The sequence below is a fragment of the Bidens hawaiensis genome, unplaced genomic scaffold, assembly GCF_021521415.1.
Source record: "Bidens hawaiensis isolate Kalapana, Puna unplaced genomic scaffold, B.hawaiensis_p1.1 tig00419489_1, whole genome shotgun sequence".
Taxonomy (NCBI): Eukaryota; Viridiplantae; Streptophyta; class Magnoliopsida; order Asterales; family Asteraceae; genus Bidens; species Bidens hawaiensis.
The window spans coordinates 257,326-274,953 of record NW_027504877.1 but is presented as its reverse complement, the minus strand read 5'-3'; the positions used below and the strand labels follow the sequence as shown (position 1 = coordinate 274,953).

The window sequence follows — 17,628 nt, the reverse complement described above, 5'->3', positions numbered from 1 at the left end:
CCAATGGCTTCGTTAAAATATCAGTCCTCTGCAGATTCCCGCTTACATGTTCAACAGAAATTTGATCATTTTCACCACATTCACGAATGAAATGATACTTCATGTCAATGTGTTTGCTTCTTCCGTGGAAAACAGGATTTTTCATCAATGCAATTGCTGACTCGTTATCAACCAGAGGCTTCACTTTCTCTGCAGCTCTTCCAACTAAATCACTCAGCAAGTTTCTTAACCACAATGCTTGACGCGCTGCTGATGTTTCTGCCATAAACTCTGCTTCACATGAACTGAGTGCTACAGTCTTCTGTTTTTGTGAACTCCATGTGATTAGATTATTCGAGTAATAAAACGCCATACTAGTTGTGCCTCGTCGTTCTTCAATATCAGTACCATAACTGCTATCACTGTACCCGATTAATCTGCCATCTCCGCCACTATTATACTTTAGCCCATATCCGGCTGTTCCTCTAATATACCTTAGGATTTGTTTAACTGCTGCATAATGACTTTGCTTTGGAGTTTGCATGAGCCGGCTTACTGTTCCTACTGGATAACTCAGATCTGGACGGGTGTGAATCAAATAGCGAAGGCTCCCTATTATCTTCCGATACATGGTTGGGTCGATATCCTCCCCGTCTTCATCTTTAGGGTCGACTGCAATTTGGGAGTCATGGGAAATGTTGTTTTGTTGCAAGCACTCATACCTGCCATGCTAAGAATTTTTCTTGCATACCCTTCCTGTTTGAGCATTATTCCCGTCCTTGACTGCTCAACCTCAATACCAAGGTAATATGACAAATTCCCCATGTCGCTCATATCAAATACCATCTTCATTCTTTTCTTGAATTCATGAATTTTCCCTTCGCTAGATCCAGTCACTAATAAATCGTCTACATATACCCCAACAATTAAGACGAAATCTGGTTTATGTACTATGTACACGGCTTGTTCATGAACACATCTACTGAAACCGAGTTCTTTCAGCACTTTATCTAGCCTTGCGTTCCATGCTCGTGGGGCCTGCCTCAGGCCATACAGAGCCTTGTTCAGTTTGTTCACCATCTCCTCCTTACCTTTCACTACAAACCCGCTAGGTTGCGTCACATAAACCTCCTCCTTGAGATCACCATTTAGAAACGCTGACTTGACATCTAGGTGATGCACAAGCCACTGTTCCTTTGCAGCAATAGGAAGGAGTCCAATTGTTTCTAATCGGGCTACTGGTGCAAACGCATCTTCGAAATCAACTCCCTTTCTTTGTACATACCCTTTTGCCACTACACGAGCCTTGTACTTAGTAACATTCCCATTTGCATCTTTCTTCACTTTATACACCCACTTTAACCCTATTGCGTTATGACCAGGCGGCAGCCGGGCTAAAGTCCAGGTGTTATTTCTCCTAATGCAGTCGAGTTCCACCTTCATAGCCTTTACCCATTCTTCTTTGGTTGCAGCTTCATCGTATGAAGCCGGCTCGTCATCAATCAACATTAACTCTTGGTTGTACCTATCTTGTACCTCTTTGTCAGTCATGGCTGTTGAGTTACGGTACAGCCTTCCAATTGATCAAAACCCTTGACACGGAGTGTCATCAAATGGAACCGTATTAGTGTCTTGCCTTGTCTCTGAATGCTGTCTTCGGCTACTTGAAACAAACGAAATAGCTGACTGATGATTGGCTGGAGTATTAAGGATTTGGTCGTCATTCACACTCTGACTTGGGCTTTGAGTTTCTGCTACCACACTTGTAACAGGTACACTAGCCCAACTCGTTAAAGGTCTTTCAACATTGGGCTCTCCCCAGGCCCATTTCTTGTTTTCAATGAACTCTACTGATCTTGCAATCACAATCTTGTTCTTGACAGGGTCTAGCATTCGGTACCCTTTTGTGCCTTCTTCACTCCTTAAATACACCATTACTTGACCTCAATCTTCTAGCTTGGTGAGGTGAGTCTTCATTTGCTTCACGTATGCCACACAACCAAAGACCCTTAGATGGCTAAGGTTCGGTCTGTGACCCTTCCACATCTGGTACGGTGTTGCCCCTTTTAGCCCCTTTGTTGCTATTTGATCAAGAATGTAAACTGAGTGCCTCACGGCTTCCCCCCATAACACCTCAGGTACATTCGTAGATTTTAACAATGAGCGAGTCATTTCAATGATCGTACGATTTCATCTTTCCACGACCCCATTTTGTTGAGGGTTGTATGGAGTTGTTAATTGCCTCTTCACGCCTTCATTTCTGCAAAACTCATTGAAAACATGTGAAGTAAATTCACCCCCTGATCAGTTCTTAGCATTTTCAGTTTGTGCTTGCTTTCCTTTTCAACTTGGGCTTTAAACACTTTAAACATTTGGAAAGCTTGATCCTTCGAACTGATTACATATATGATATAAGGCTAAATATATATAAATCCCTTGTATATTTAATATAATATTTTATTAGTTTTCGTTCGGTTTTTATTAGAATTTGTATATTATTAATTTATTTGAATATTTTAGGTTCCGGGTTTCAACCATGTCATAAAGAGGGCGAAAACAAGCAAAATGGGAGAAGGCCCGTAGCGCGGCACTTTGGGCTCAGTTTTCTAGAATATTCTACAAATATTAAGTTTATGGGCTTAGATTTACAGAATCTTCTACTAATTTTAAGTTTATGGGCCTTAAAAGTCTATATAAACACCCATAAACTTAACCCTAATAATAACCTGAAAGCCATAAACAAAATTTGGAGCTCAAGAGGTGATCTTTTGGAGGTTTTGAAGGCTTGGAATCATACGGTGGCGTGCTTATCATCCAAGAACGAAGACCACAGGTTTTATCGCCTTTAATCTTTCGTTTCTTTTGTTTTCCACCATGAATTCCTTTATTATTGTTTTGTTTTATTTTATGATGTTAGGCTAAAAATTATAGACTGCCTAGGCTTATGATGAACCTATTTTGACGTTGTGTTTTGATTTGGGATTTATTTATCGTTATGATTTTTATGATTTGGTAAAAGGTTTAATCATATTAAATTGATGCATATGGATATTTAGGATTGTTTGATTAATTGTTATTATTCCATAGTTGCCTAGATTATTGTTTGTCATTATGATAGGTTGCTATTAGGTCATCTACTTTGTGTTTTTGACTATTTTATGATTGATATGCATTAAGATCATAGGAACAATAATTATTAATTAATTAAACCTAAGTGTGCTGCTAACCTAAATCTGTAAGGTGCTAGGTTATTGATAGATCTTTATTATTTGATCTTGCTAGATTTAGTTCTTCGTAAAGAGTCCGTCTAGGTTTGATTATTTAATTATTGTCTATTGAATCAATTCGATATATTAAACTGCCTTTGATTTCCGCGCTGTAAGGTAGGATTTCGTATAAAGGAACTAAATTGTAAACAATTGGGTGACCGTAAGCGAACTTGATTTTTAATACTGGTGTGCGTTAAAACTTGTTAGAAATCCATAGGTTTCTCTTGAGAAGGGTCAGGGGTCCTATTTGGTTTTTCTTTTAAGTGTCTATTTTACGATCCCAGTCCATAACTGAATATTTTCCCGAGTCAATTCATTACCAAAATTTAGGGGAGTCTAGCCTAGGTAGTTTTCTCATCATCATCTTATTTTCATAACAAACTTTGTTTTCGTTTAATTTATTTGTTTTCTTAATTAGTTTTAATTATAGTATTAATTTAGTATTTTAAATAAAACCCCCCTTAAACAAATATAAATAATAAGTCGTGTTTTGTAGTCGAGTCTAATTAGCTAGTAAACGTAATTTAAAGAGTCTCGTGGGTTCGATATCCGGACTTACTTAGCTGTACTAGAGTCGACTGGTTCACTTGCCGGTTAGTAGTTTAGTTAAGTTTAAGAGTCTAGAATTTATTACTTAGTGTCTAGATTAGCGTGTTTTTATATAACTACTTTTAGCACATCAATATACCTACATAAACCTTGTAAAATCATCAACAAAAAGTAAGAAATACCGGTTACCACCTGCTGTTTGTGGTGTAATTGGATCGCATAGGTCTGCATGGACCAAGCCCAATGGCTCACTAGCTCTCCACTGAGCCTCTTTGGGAATTTCTTTTGAGACCTGTTTAGCCACCAGACAGCCTTCACACACCTGCTTTGGATGGGTTATGCGAGGCATTCCCATAACCAAATCATTTCGAGCCATTGACTCAAGTTCAACAAAATTTGCATGGCCCATCCTTGCATGCCATAACCAAGCTTCATTGTCTATGTAGGCTGCCAAACAAACTGGTTTTGCAATTTTTAAATTGATTTTGTAAAGTCTATTCACTGACCCTGAATTTTCATAATGAGTCTTTCATGGTCGTCATACAACTTCAGGACGTTTCCATGCATGTGCACGTCATACCCTTCCTCAGTGAGTTGCCCCAAACTGAGGATATTACTCGTGAGCGCCGAAATGTAATACACATCAGGGATGAGTATGTGTTCGCCGGTCTTGCTTTCAAATACCAATGGACCATTCCCTTCAATTTGAACCTTGGATCCGTCTCCAAACCGAACTTGCCCAGTTACGTTACAATCTAACTCAGCGAATGATTCCCTCATCCCCGTCATATGGTTGCTAGCACCATTGTCAACGTACCACACTTCTTTGCTTTCACCCGACTTTGGAAAGACTCTATCTTCATTTAAAAGGACCATGGAGGCTGTTTCTTCACCATGTATAGTCAAGTAGAGGGCTGGTTTCTCTTCTTGAGTTCGGTTTAGATTCACCTCATCCTGTTTCTCCTTCGGTTCTTTACACTCCGATGCATAATGCCCGAGTTCATGACCTACTCGATGTGCCTTTTATCTCTGTTCCTTGACCCGTTCCTTTGATCTAGGTTCCCGGCGTGTCCACCGCGGTTACCCCTACCGCGACCACGTCCCCGAAAACTACCCCGACCACCCCGGTCAGCTTTTCCTCGTCCACCCGACTTCTGGCCCGTAAACTGTTGGTTCTTCACTTGTCCCTTCGAGCTCGTCTGACCCTCCGTTTTGGTGAGTAACAAGCTGTTGTCGGTTGCTTGTTTCGATTGAGGAAGCTTTACTCTATCTTCATAAGCTTTCAAGTGTGCAATCGCTTCTTCAAATGGCATAGTTTCAACATCTGAACTTTGCCCAATTGAAGCCACTAGGTTTATAAACCTCTCCGGGACCGTGTCAAACAATTTACGTACCAGTTCCTCATCTTCCAACTTTGCTCCAACACTGTTAAATTTTGAGACCATACCCGACAGCTTTCCTGCATACTCGTCAATAGAATCTCCATCCTCCATTTGCAACCCTTCAAACTCACTTTTTAAAATTCGTAAGCGAGCTTTCTGAACGCGTTTTGCACCCACATACCGGAATTTCAACGAATCCCATACTTCACTAGCCGTCTTTTTCTTCGCCGCCTGCGAAAGTATTTCTTCAGGGATTGCCTGAAAGATGAAAACTCGAGCCTGTTTTACTTTTCGTTCATCCGCAACCACTTCGGTTGGTGGCTCGATGGCATCCCACAACCCGTGGGCATCCATGATAGCTTCCATTTTGATGGCCCAGGTATTATAGTTTGTAGGTGTGAGGATTGGGCACTGGAATGGAATGGAATTGTCTCTTGAGGAGTTAGAGTTTGTGATGACTGACATGATGTTGAAACGTAGGAACTTTGGCATAAAAATTGGATCAGAACGTGGTTGCTCTGATACCAAATGTAAGATTTGGATCAGGAAATTTAAATGAATCAAAGAAACTGGAACTAGTTGCTGCCAAAAGTAATCTTTTTTATTAAAGCCAAATGCTTAGGAATGATTAAAAGATTACAAAAGTGGATTTCGGCTAATTGAAAGTGATGATAAACAAAGCAAACTAAAGATGCTTAAATAGAAAAAAAAAATAACAAACTAAGCAGATAAACTTGGTCTTCATTCTGTTCCTTTATTCTTGGACTCCAACGTACATTCAGCCCATAACTTGGTCACCACACCAACGACTCTTTTTCTGGTGGCTTAGTCAACATTAATCCAACCTATACTAAAAAATAATATCTGATTTTTTTAAAAAATATTATTTATAATTAAGAAACAATTTTGTAGTAAAAAAAATAAGCGGGCCATAGGTATTATCAAACCCAGATAAATTTTAAACCGGGTTATAATATCTTATTTATTTGTCAAAACTCTTTCATTATCAATCACAAGTATATTATTAACTTTCTTTACAAAAAATAAAATTAAAATAAAAAAATATATAAATATTAGAAATGAATAATTTAAAATAACCCCCCACCCCCGCGCTTCCCACACCCGTAGTAATACAGGGGATAAAAGCTAGTATATATATGAATGATATAATCAAAAAGGATCAACCATGCATCTATTTTGGATATTTGTAATATGCATAACTTATAGTTAGAAATTAATCATGGAAACTCCGTCACTGATAATCTGTAATGAAATATTTCAGAAACAAATTCCATTGGAGAATGGATGCGTTGCTGATCTCTCACAAACTAATTTGTCACCAATGTTGTAACGCATAAATATGTCGCAATTGCAGTATGTCGTAATTTAATTTCGTAAAAAAAGTATTAAGAAAATATAAATATATAGGCAGTTCAAGCCTATTTATTGTATATGCTTGATCTTATGAGGTTTTGTTTGAAAGTGTAGGGTCATAAGACCATTCTTTGTGGAGCGGGTTTTAAAACCCCTCTACAATACCACGTCACTATCACGTGAACACCGGGGACTTTAAATCCTTGAGCCTATGTTGCTCCATTGTGATTTGATGTCCGGAGGGATTTTAAACTTCTTTTTAATAAACAAGTAAATAATAATAAAACAAATAATTAAACTAAACTAAAATAAAAACCAAAAACCCACTTAATTGTTTGATGCTCCGAGGGGCCAGTATTTATTAGGGTCTGTCCCGATCACAATGCCCATGACCAATATTTTGTCAGGGTTTTGATTTACTCCAAAATGCCAACTAAGCAATCATATCAAATAAGTTCTAGATTATTAGTTTTCTTTGTAACTTATTTTAAGCATCTAGAGATGGCTTGTAAATTTGTAATTTTTAGTTTAATTTCACAAAAGAATATACTAGTCAAGGATGTCTGTTCATTCAAATTCTTACACCTACATATGCTTGAAACACGCTTGTGTGGATCTTACAGGAGTGTTCCCTCTTGTTGGGCTAAGAAATAATGAGTTTGTTGCGGGTCAAGTTGCGTTGAACGCGAAATCAGACAAAATTGCTAACACAAGAACGCTTGTTTAGAGAAACAATGTGTGTTTCTCCCCTTTGCTTTTTATACATTCTGTTTCTAACCCCGGAGGTTATGGCTTTTTTGATCAGTGTTCAGCGAGTTGTGAATATTGAAGAGTAAGTTTTTGGCTCCTAAAACCCAAAGCTTCGTTTTTAGTAGGATCGGATTTACTATTCAAAATAGGATTGTGGCGCAGCTTGTTGCCCGCTTACCTGACATTTTATTATAAATTTTTTAGTTTAGCAATGAAAGAAACTATAATAATAAATAAATAATAAAATTAAAAAAAAAAACATAAAGATACCGGGAGAAGATTAACCGTTTGCCAATGTATGCTGTATGGTAATTTTACATCACCGGACAACCCTGGGGTCTATATGATTAGCTCATTAATTTAACAAATTGATGTTGATTAGTTCATAGCTTTAGACTTAATTGATTAGCTGATGACGTTGATTGCATTCATGCTCACCTGATTGCAAAATGGTTTATATTGAGGCGATGAACAAAGTTTATAAAATTCAATATACAATCATAAATGTTGGTTACCACAAGCTCGTAGATTATGGAATTATGATTTTAGAAATTACAAAATTTAAAATATCTTGGAAGCTCAGTAGCTGTAGGACCTACCCGTCGAACCGGTTGAACCTATTTTAATATAATACTAAAATTAATTAAAAAATAAATAAAAAGTGTAAAAATTGAGAACATAAATAAACATTATATTAAAATTAAAATTTGAAAAATGCAGGAAGGTGCTCTGCCCATTCCCTGCAACACTCCAACACACTGCATATTGTCCTTAATTTTCAATATGGTGTAGTGGTAGACCGGTAGGAAGTTTGGCATTTTTAGTGAAAACTCAGGTTCGATCCCAATAAACAACACTTCAAGGACGGCATGAGTGCCTCAATGAAGAAGACTTAGATCTTTGTAATCTCTTGTTCGATCCTAAGGACGTCTGGACCTTTGAGCGAGTGGGTTTTCTCCGAAACTGAAGATAACTTTGAGAAATTAATGTTCCGTATGGTGGGTTGGGCCCGCTAGCAATAGCTTTTTGCCATTGTAACACCACGCACCAATTCTCTGTTTATTGCCGACCTAAAGAAAAACAAAACATTGAACAAGCTAAAAAAAAACAGGGCGTATCAGCCCGCCAAAGGAAGTTTGAACGAGCATCTTAACAATCCGAACCTCACATGGACTCAAAGATTGAAGATATGTGTAGGCGTGGCTCGTGCGCTGAGTTACCTCCATTATGATGAGGGGCGTGGTTATGGTGTTATACATCTTAACATCAACAGCTCCACAATTTATTAGACGAGAACTGGGAACCAAAGTTATCCGGTTTTAAAGTTTCTGTCAAACAATGGGTTAACCGGATGGACCAGGTCATCCTTTCTGAACCTTTTGGCGCAATAGGGTATGTAGACCCAGAAATTGAAAAGAGCAAGGGTGTGACGCACAAGTCAGATATCTACTCATTTGGTGTGGTTTTATTCGAATTATTGTGCGGGAGGAGTGCATATATTAAGAACAAGGCGAACAACTTTCTAGCTCGATTGGCCAAATATCATTATGAAAATGAAACGCTGCAAGATATAGTCTATCCTGATCTAAGGAATCAAATGGTATTCACTCAGATTATACTCAAAAACGGCATATTCTTGCTTAGAGAAAGAGCGAGCAAACCGCCCAAATATTCTCATTATTGTCGATAAACTAGAGAAAGCATTGAAGCAAGCATTAAAGTTTCAACCGTATTTTGTAAGTCTTTTCTTATTTAACTTTTTTTTTACGTATGATATACTTTATTTCTCACCGTTTTAATTTGTTTTTTTTACGTCAATTTATTCTACCATTTTTCATCCACCAAGAGACTTAACCAACAAACACCATTTGAGAGGTCTCTCATCTTAACAAACATTTTGATAGTGTTGTACAACCCCTTTGGTTGTTTACTTTTACTATTAAAAAGAGCATTAAGAAAGAAAAATAAATTAAAATTACGATATCTTAAATTATTGTACAACGCTTGTTTATTACATAATTAATGATTTGTTATATATTGTATTTTTCAAATTACTACTATTCATAATTTAATTCTCAAAGATTTTTTTTACGATTTTACCACTATTCAATTGCACCCGCCGACCAATCTTTGCCTTATCCCTCCTGATATCTCTTACATGTTCCCAATAGTCTTGAAAGGGTACTAAATGACCTAATTGTTTTAATAGAAAGATATTCCTTTATGAGACGTGTGAGATTTTAAATCAAGATGTTTAAATTTTGAAAATAAATATATTTTTTAAGTCAAATGCATTGAAAATAACCAAATTACTCTGAAAAATAAAAAATAAAAAACTATCAAATGCTTTTAACATTTCCTGTTAATTATTCAACCACCATCTCCTATCAAAGTCCAACTACCACCAATACAAAAAATAATCACCAAATTTACAGTGGAGACAATGAGCCCAATTATATGGTTGAAGAAACCCATTAAAGATGGAAAACACAAACTACTACCATGTGAACTGTGGTGTTCGTGCGCTAGAGGAGGAAAGATATTTATTGGTGGGACCCACTAGCATAAGATATTATTTTTCTTTTTATGTTCAGCTTTTTTTTTCTTTTTTTTTTTCTGGTTATTTCGGACCGCTAAGGTTCCTAAAAGTGATTACAAATATATTAACCACCAAAAATTGATCTGACACTTCTAACAAGTATCTATAATTTCATATTTTCTAACTCTCTTTTCCTCTTGTTACATGTTTGCTTGTTACATGTTTGCAGGTAAAGAACTTGAAACACTTGAAGGTTCAGCTTCTTGATATAAAGTTAGTTACCAACAATTTTTCAGACAAATACAGAATTGGATCTAACAATTACTACACTTGGTAACACGGTAGAACTCGGTCATTTTGATAACAAAAACACTTTCTCTATAGAAGGGAAGAGTATAAGTGAACTATCCAAAAGACATAACACTGTAGTTATTAAACGCTTCATTCCTGTAGATGACGAGCAAGAAGAAGGAATGTTTTTTACAGAGCTTGAAATGCTAACTAGTGTTAAGCATCACAACATAGTCAATCTATTAGGATTCTGTGTTGAAGGTTTTGATATGATGCTTGTCACTGAGAAATTTTCAAACGAAAACCTTAGTGATTATTTGGGAAACGTCAAAGAAATGCGTACTTTGACTTGGGTAAAACGTTTGAAAATTTGCATTGATGCTGCTCGTGCGTTGAATTACCTTCACTTTGAGATGGAAGATAACAAAGTGATGATACATGGTAATATAAATGCCAATAGAATCGGGTTCAATCAGAATTGGGAGGCAAAGATTGAAGACTTTCAATGGGCGGTATTCTTGCCTCTAGATCAAAAAGACGAAGCTGAATATAGAAAAACATATTTTGACCAACGATACCATGTAGATCCAGAATATGAGAATACTGGTGAATTAAAAAGAGAGACAAATATGTATAGCTTTGGAGTAGTTTTGTTTGAAATTGTATGTGGAAGGCGTGCTGGAGACCAAATTTACCTTAACGAAAGCAAGAAAGGTCTAGTTGATGTGGCAAGACAAAACTTCTCCACGGGAACACAAGAGGACATGATAGATCCTGCAATAAAGGAAGCAATTGGTAAAATGAGTTCTATTCCAAATAGAAGAACCAACAAGGATTCTTTGCAAACATTTTTAAAAGTTGCAAATCAGTGTGTGGTAGAGACTCAAGACCAACGTCCAACAATAAAAGTTGTTCTCAAAGAACTTGAGAAAACATTATTCTTTCAAGTAAGTCAGGTGTTTATATATATACATATGTATATATATAAATTTAATTTAATTCAACCATTAAATGCACATATTATTATAATGCAAAAGGAATACATATAAATTGCTACATTTTTAATAGCTAAACTATATATCAATTACATGGAATGGATCTTGAAAGACTTGACACGTAGACATCAATGTTGATCCAAACTGAAACGGTTACGTGTGTGTGATTTTCTTTTTTTCATAACGTTGTAATATTTTTATCTTTTGTTAATTTACGTTATCTTAATTTATACTTCACTAACAAATTTGACCTGTAATGCATTATTTATTTGGTGGTTTTTAAGGCATTATCTTTGAACATCAGTTTCGTCAACATTTTATCATCTATTATCCGTTTCCTCATTGTTTTATAGTTTATTCTCAATAAATATAGATATAATTTCTTAAAGGTTGAGGGAGTACAACACCTTGATAAGGATCAAGTTGTCAAGGAACTTGAGACACCAACTCATCAAATTCTCGTAAGACCTTCCTCTTTCTCATTTTTTTTTTCTTCTTCTTCTTCTCTATTCGTCACTTCATCATTTTTCTCATTAAAATATTTGTAAAAGAATTGAGATCTGCAAATTGAATTTGTTTTCCATCACCAAATTTATAGTTTTTCATCATTAATATATAGCTTCTTATCACTAAAATGCTGCTTTTATCAGTAACTTTTTTTTATCTCATTTTTTTTCTTGAAGGAGGAGCAAGTACAACAACCGGAATATGACCAAGTTGCCGAGGAAGTTGAAAAAGCATCTCATGAAATTCATGTATGACCTTTTCTTTGTTTCTTTTTCGACTTGATTATCCTTTCTGGTATTTTTGTTTTCTAAAAAAAGTGAAATCTATAAATTTAATTGGAATGTGACGAAACTTCAACAGAAATAGTAAATTGTTATTTATGTAGTTTTTGAATTGAAACAAATACACTAATAGCAACAAAGTATAAGTATGAATTGTTTGCAATATCTAAACACTTAGATAATTAATGTTAGTTATTCTACAAATGCCAACAAAAATGATAAGTGTGAGAAGTCATAATTAATTTATATGTGTCAAGTGGGTATCAAAGAAAAAAGGGTAATAGTACATATTTTCTCTTTCCACATGCAAGTCATATGCCAATTCCCCCATCATTTTAAAACATGACTAACCTTTTCATATGATATTTTTCTTAAAATCACTATAATAAAAAACGATTTTTTTAATCTTTAATATGAGTATGACTTTGTTACATAAAAATTAAAAGAAAATTATGTCATTGTGTCTTTTTGTTTGTAATTGTGTATTTTTTCATCGTTGTGTCTTTCTGCTTGTCATTGTGTTTTTTTCGTCAATCATTGTGTATTTTTTTTAATGCTAAGAACACTGTTGTGTAATCTTAATACGTAAATATAATGTAAAATAACAACAAATTCTCTAATACATAAAATACAATGATGAATACATATTACAAAATTAACTGAAACGTAGAACACAATGATGAATACATATAACACAATGGCCTGAAACATAAAACACAATGGTGAATACACATAACACAATGACCTGAAACGTGAAACACAATGGAAACTACATGTTACACAATGACATGAACGTAATACACAATGAGCATAATACTTTTTTCTCCACAATGACTAAAACACAATGATAAGTAAAAAAAGACTCAATGACGTAATCATTGTTTTAATTGTTATCTTTAATATGAGTACCAATTGATAACACAATGACCAAAATCTATAACACAATGCATCGAAAAATCCAATTAAAAAACGCAATGAACAACCAATAACACAATATAAAAACCCACTATTTTTTGTATAACAATATGATACTCATATTAAAGATAAAAAAAATGTTTGTTATTATGGTGAGTTTTTTTTTAAAAAGAATGTTGCTTGAAAAAGTTATTGGCGTTTTTAAATGATAAGGGAATTGACATGTGACTTGCATGTGGAAAGAGAAAGTCAACAAAAGTGGGTTGTTACATTTATGCTCTTCCCATCAATTTTTTCTCTCGAATTAATCTCCACCATTAAAATCTAATATTAATAGATTAAATTGATTCTCACCCTTCTCATTTTCGTTGTCCTTTTATTTTAACTTTACTCAAATAATTAACTATAATATAAGAGTTGATATATACAAGTTATTCATGACCTTTTGTCAAAATTATTAATAAAAATAAAACTACGGTATTACTTAAAATATTGAAATTTGTTATCAAGAATTAATTTGATCAATTTATGCAATTATGCATCAATTGAAGTTGTAAATCAATAATTCAAGCCTATGGGTTAGAAGTGGAAAACAGTGAAAATAGATAACGTGGGCGTATGATGACAAACGGCTACATTGTTTTCTCTTTACTCGCATGGGTTGTTGCATGATTAATAAGGTCAGTTTTAGTAAGGTTTAGAGGACTGTTAGTGTTATGGTTCCTGTACAATGTGGGCCTAAGTACATAAACAAGGGATGAATGACCCGACTATGGTCCGAGTTATCCTTTAATTAACCATTATTAAATATAACTATGATTAATGTATGATGTGTTTTTTAGAACCAAATTTATGTTGATTATAACATCATCTAATCCACATACTAGATTATTGGGCTGAATTATGAAATGGGATAAGGATCAAACATTGTTCACGAGCCGAGCCGAGCCGAAACAAGCGAAGGCTTGCTCGTTGCTTGGCTCGTTTACAATTGAACCGAACAGAACTGCTGAAATTCGAACCGAGCCAAAATCGAATCGAGCATTTTTCGATCGAACGGCCGAGCGATTTTCGAGCATTATTTATTTCTTTTTCACTCTAAAAATTTTAATAAGAAACAAGTTTGAATGTTGTAAATAATACATTTTGTAAACAAATTAGTAGTTTTTAGACAAAGGTGTTATAGGTTGTAAATTTTTTGGAGATACAAATTTAAAGTGAGATATAATAAACATGTAAACAAACTTTTAGTATTTTAAAAACTTGAATAGAACCAATGAAATTATAAAGTTGACGTAATAGGAAAATTTTAAAAGGTTTTAAACAGTTGTATACTAATATTTTATGTGTGTATTTGCTCATATATAATTATATAAAAATAAATTAAAAATATTCGAGCCGAACCGAACCGAGCAAACCTTTGCTCGTTTACAAACCGAACCGAACCGAGCGGCTCGTTTACAATCGAGCGAAAAACGAGAGAGTATTTTTCGAGAAATTTCCAAGCGAGCGATGAGCGAGTTCGAGCGGCGAACAGTTTGGACGGCCCTAAAACATATCGGCAGTGTTTTGAAACAAGGACAGGACCGGCCGGTCCGACCGGGACCCGCTAAGCATACCGGAACCGATGACCCGCTGGGTGGACCGGAAATTTTAAAAAATTAATAAAAGAAACCAACAAAATAAAACTGAAAACCCTAGATTCCATCTTTGAACCACGCGGCTTCGTCCCCAACTCTGCAATCGTCTCGTTTCCGAATCAATTACTTGATTGAAACTTCGTCGATTTGAACTTCCCATGTTGCTTAAGTGGTTTGATTTTAACACAAAATAAGCACGAGGATGGTAATTGACTGATTATATGACATAGGAAGAAGATGGGAAGAAGAACATGAACACCAGTCAATTTTCTCTTGGTCACTGCTCTATCTCCGTTATATCACTTAGGGTTCCTTTGTTGGACCATTTGATTGTGTTGCTTGATTGGGTTGGTTAGGCTTAGTCCACTTCATAAAACTTGGTCTGGTTGGGCTATGTTAATGAAACATGCTTCATGAAATGAAAGTTTGGTTATTATTTTATTTATATATAATATATATAATATTTAAATTATTTATGAGGTCTACCAGGTCAAACACCGATCCGTCCTCCCGGGTCGGTTCGACTTTTGACCTGGCAAGATGTCCGGGTTGACGTCCAGGCAAGGTTTGAAAACATTGCATATCGGAGCACGACCTCACCTCAGAACATTCCCATTCCATCTCATAACCTCAAATCCAAAATTATACTAAAAATCACTGCATTTTCTCTCTCTTGTTCAATTAAATAATATTTCTTTATAAATTTATCATTACTTTTTTTCTCCCCTTCACTCATAACCACTTTCAAAATATATTAAAAAGTTATAGGACTCGCTTACAACACCCTAAATCACTCCCTAACTTATAAAAAACCCATCTCACATAATTTGATGAATGGATTGAGAATGCTCTTACGATAACCTAAATCCCAGAGTTACCTCTTCACATGCCAAAAGATAAATAAAGAAAATGTATATTAAAATAACTTTTATGTTTCCTTATTATTAGGGCATCTCCAATGGTGAGGTTTTGGGTGTTTTGAATCATAGGTGTCTCCTAGGTGGAAGAGAGAGAGAGAGAGGAGGAGGAGAGAGTGAAAAGAGTTTGGAATTTCAATATGGTCTGTAAGGTGTGTGTGAAAGGATGAAGAAGTGTGAATGGAAGGAGAGAGAATGTGAGTGAATGATTAGGATGGTTGGATTTCAAACCATGCATAAAGCATTGGAGATGCTCTTACTAACTTATTGTTTTATAATGTCTGTTCATATTCGTTACCATTTAGTTTAATATAACATCAATTAAAATATTTTAAATTAAATTTATGAATCATGCAATTATATACGTACGTTCAGTAATCTAAGTGCTGCAATATACTTGTTCAACTTTCCTTTTTTACTCTTTCTTAATCAATTTCATCTAATTTATATAATAAATATGAACATATATAATCCACCTTTCTTATATACCTACAATTTAAAATAACTAGTTGGTCAAACAACTTTTTTCACTTTAGTGGCAGAATACACGCATATAATCAAATACTTTGAAATTCTAGCAAATCATCTATAATTATAAGCATGAACAATTTAATTAGAGTAAGCTAATACAGAGGATTTATAATCCTTTCATATTAACATTTAATCTAGCATTAAAATAATTTGGTTTAACAAATTGTAACTTTGTATTTGGGCCTAGTTTAGAACAAACTATAAATGGTTTGTGGGCTTGGGCAAATGTGTTGAGCTGGCCTTGAATAGTTAAAAGAAGGGTCTAGTCACAAAACAAAGGGGAAAAAAGAAGCAGCTAATCGGCCATGAATTCCAATTTCTCTATAAAAATATGAACCACACAATTTCAATTTAATTGCCTTATGACATATATATATTTAAATAATTTGCAGCAGCAGCAGCAGCAGCTAATTATTAAGAAGTTGGAACATTTGAAGATTCCTCTGGCTGATGTTCAATTAGCAACGGATGGTTTTTCAAAGGCTTACGAAATTCCAGATGGGGGTGGGTGTACTATGTACAGAGCAAAACTCGACGACCATTTTGGTAAAGAAAATCATTCATCCGTTGTTGAAGGGACTGATCATGTGCTTATTAAACGCTACCCTCCTCCTGGACATGAGTACTGGGGAGAAAAAGAGTTTTTTACAGAAGTTGAAGTGCTTAGCGCTGTTAAGCATCCCAACATAGTCACCCTACTTGGATTTTGTTTTGAAGCTTCTGAGATGATCCTTGTCCTTGAGAATGCTTCTAATGGATTCCTTGGTGATTATTTGGAAGACGTCAACAGTAGCATGCGCATTTTCACTTGGGAAAAGCGTTTGAAAATCTGCATTGATGTTGCACATGCGTTAAAGTACATTCACTATGAGATGGAGGACCAAACGATGATAATAAACCGTGATATATGTAGCTACAACGTCTTTTTGGACAAGAACTGCGGGGCAAAGATTGTTAACTTTTGGTGGTCTGTATTCCTGCCTTCAAATCAACAAGACGAAGCACTCCATATCAGCTGGATTGGCAGAATGCGCCACATAGATCCAGAATATAAGAAGACTAATAAGTTAAAAAGAGAATCGGATGTATATGGTCTTGGAGTAGTTTTGTTTGAAATTCTATGTGGGAGGATAGCCTTTGACCCAATTTACCTTAAAGAGAATGAAGCAGGGCTGGCTCATGTGGCAAAACAATGCTACTGCTCGGGAACAATACAAGACATTATTGATCATACAATAAAGGAAGAAACAAGTGAAAACAATTTTGTTCTAAATAGAGGACCCAAAGCGTATATTTATTGAAATTGCACATCAGTGCGTGGCAGAAACTCAAAATCAACGTCCAACAATGAAAGATGTTGTCAAGGAACTTGAGAAAGCATTATTCTTTCAAGTAAGTCATTGTTCTAACTTCATATTATTGATCCTAAGAAGTAGTGATTGTGATGATTCACTTTAGTTTAATAAAAATGTAAACTGATATGACATTATACTATAATTGATAAAGCACAATGGTAAAAATCTTTTCCACTTTCTGAGTTTACTTTGTTTTATCGTTGTTGCTTAAACATTTTTAGACTGTCTGCAGCTTTGCTGAACTGCTGATATGAAAGTGTAAAGAAAAGAATATGATCAAAGTTCAATTTAAAACTTTTGAAAACTAAGTAAAGCACATCTTTAATGGATAAAAGGGCATTGATCAATTATCAC

The 17,628-nt window shown here is 35.1% G+C and overlaps 1 protein-coding gene across 1 annotated transcript; it reads left to right on the top strand.

Annotated features, from left to right (window-relative positions):
* The first annotated feature begins 5,600 nt into the window (after positions 1-5,600).
* On the top strand, positions 5,601-17,220 carry LOC143609084 (uncharacterized). The gene is made up of 6 exons (XM_077083946.1): positions 5,601-5,709; positions 10,072-10,095; positions 10,149-11,080; positions 11,518-11,589; positions 11,812-11,883; positions 16,312-17,220. Exons 1-6 carry the CDS (start codon positions 5,601-5,603, stop codon positions 17,218-17,220), a joined length of 2,118 nt encoding a protein of 705 aa, XP_076940061.1.
* The last annotated feature ends 408 nt before the right edge of the window (positions 17,221-17,628 follow it).

Bases quoted from the DNA above. Each gene is read 5' to 3' on its own strand.
- LOC143609084 (XM_077083946.1), top strand. From the start codon at position 5,601: ATGGAATTGTCTCTTGAGGAGTTAGAGTTTGTGATGACTGACATGATG. The intron at 11,081-11,517 runs GTAAGTCAGGTG...AATTTCTTAAAG, and splicing joins AGAAAACATTATTCTTTCAA to GTTGAGGGAGTACAACACCT. The intron at 11,884-16,311 runs GTATGACCTTTT...AATAATTTGCAG, and splicing joins AAGCATCTCATGAAATTCAT to CAGCAGCAGCAGCAGCTAAT.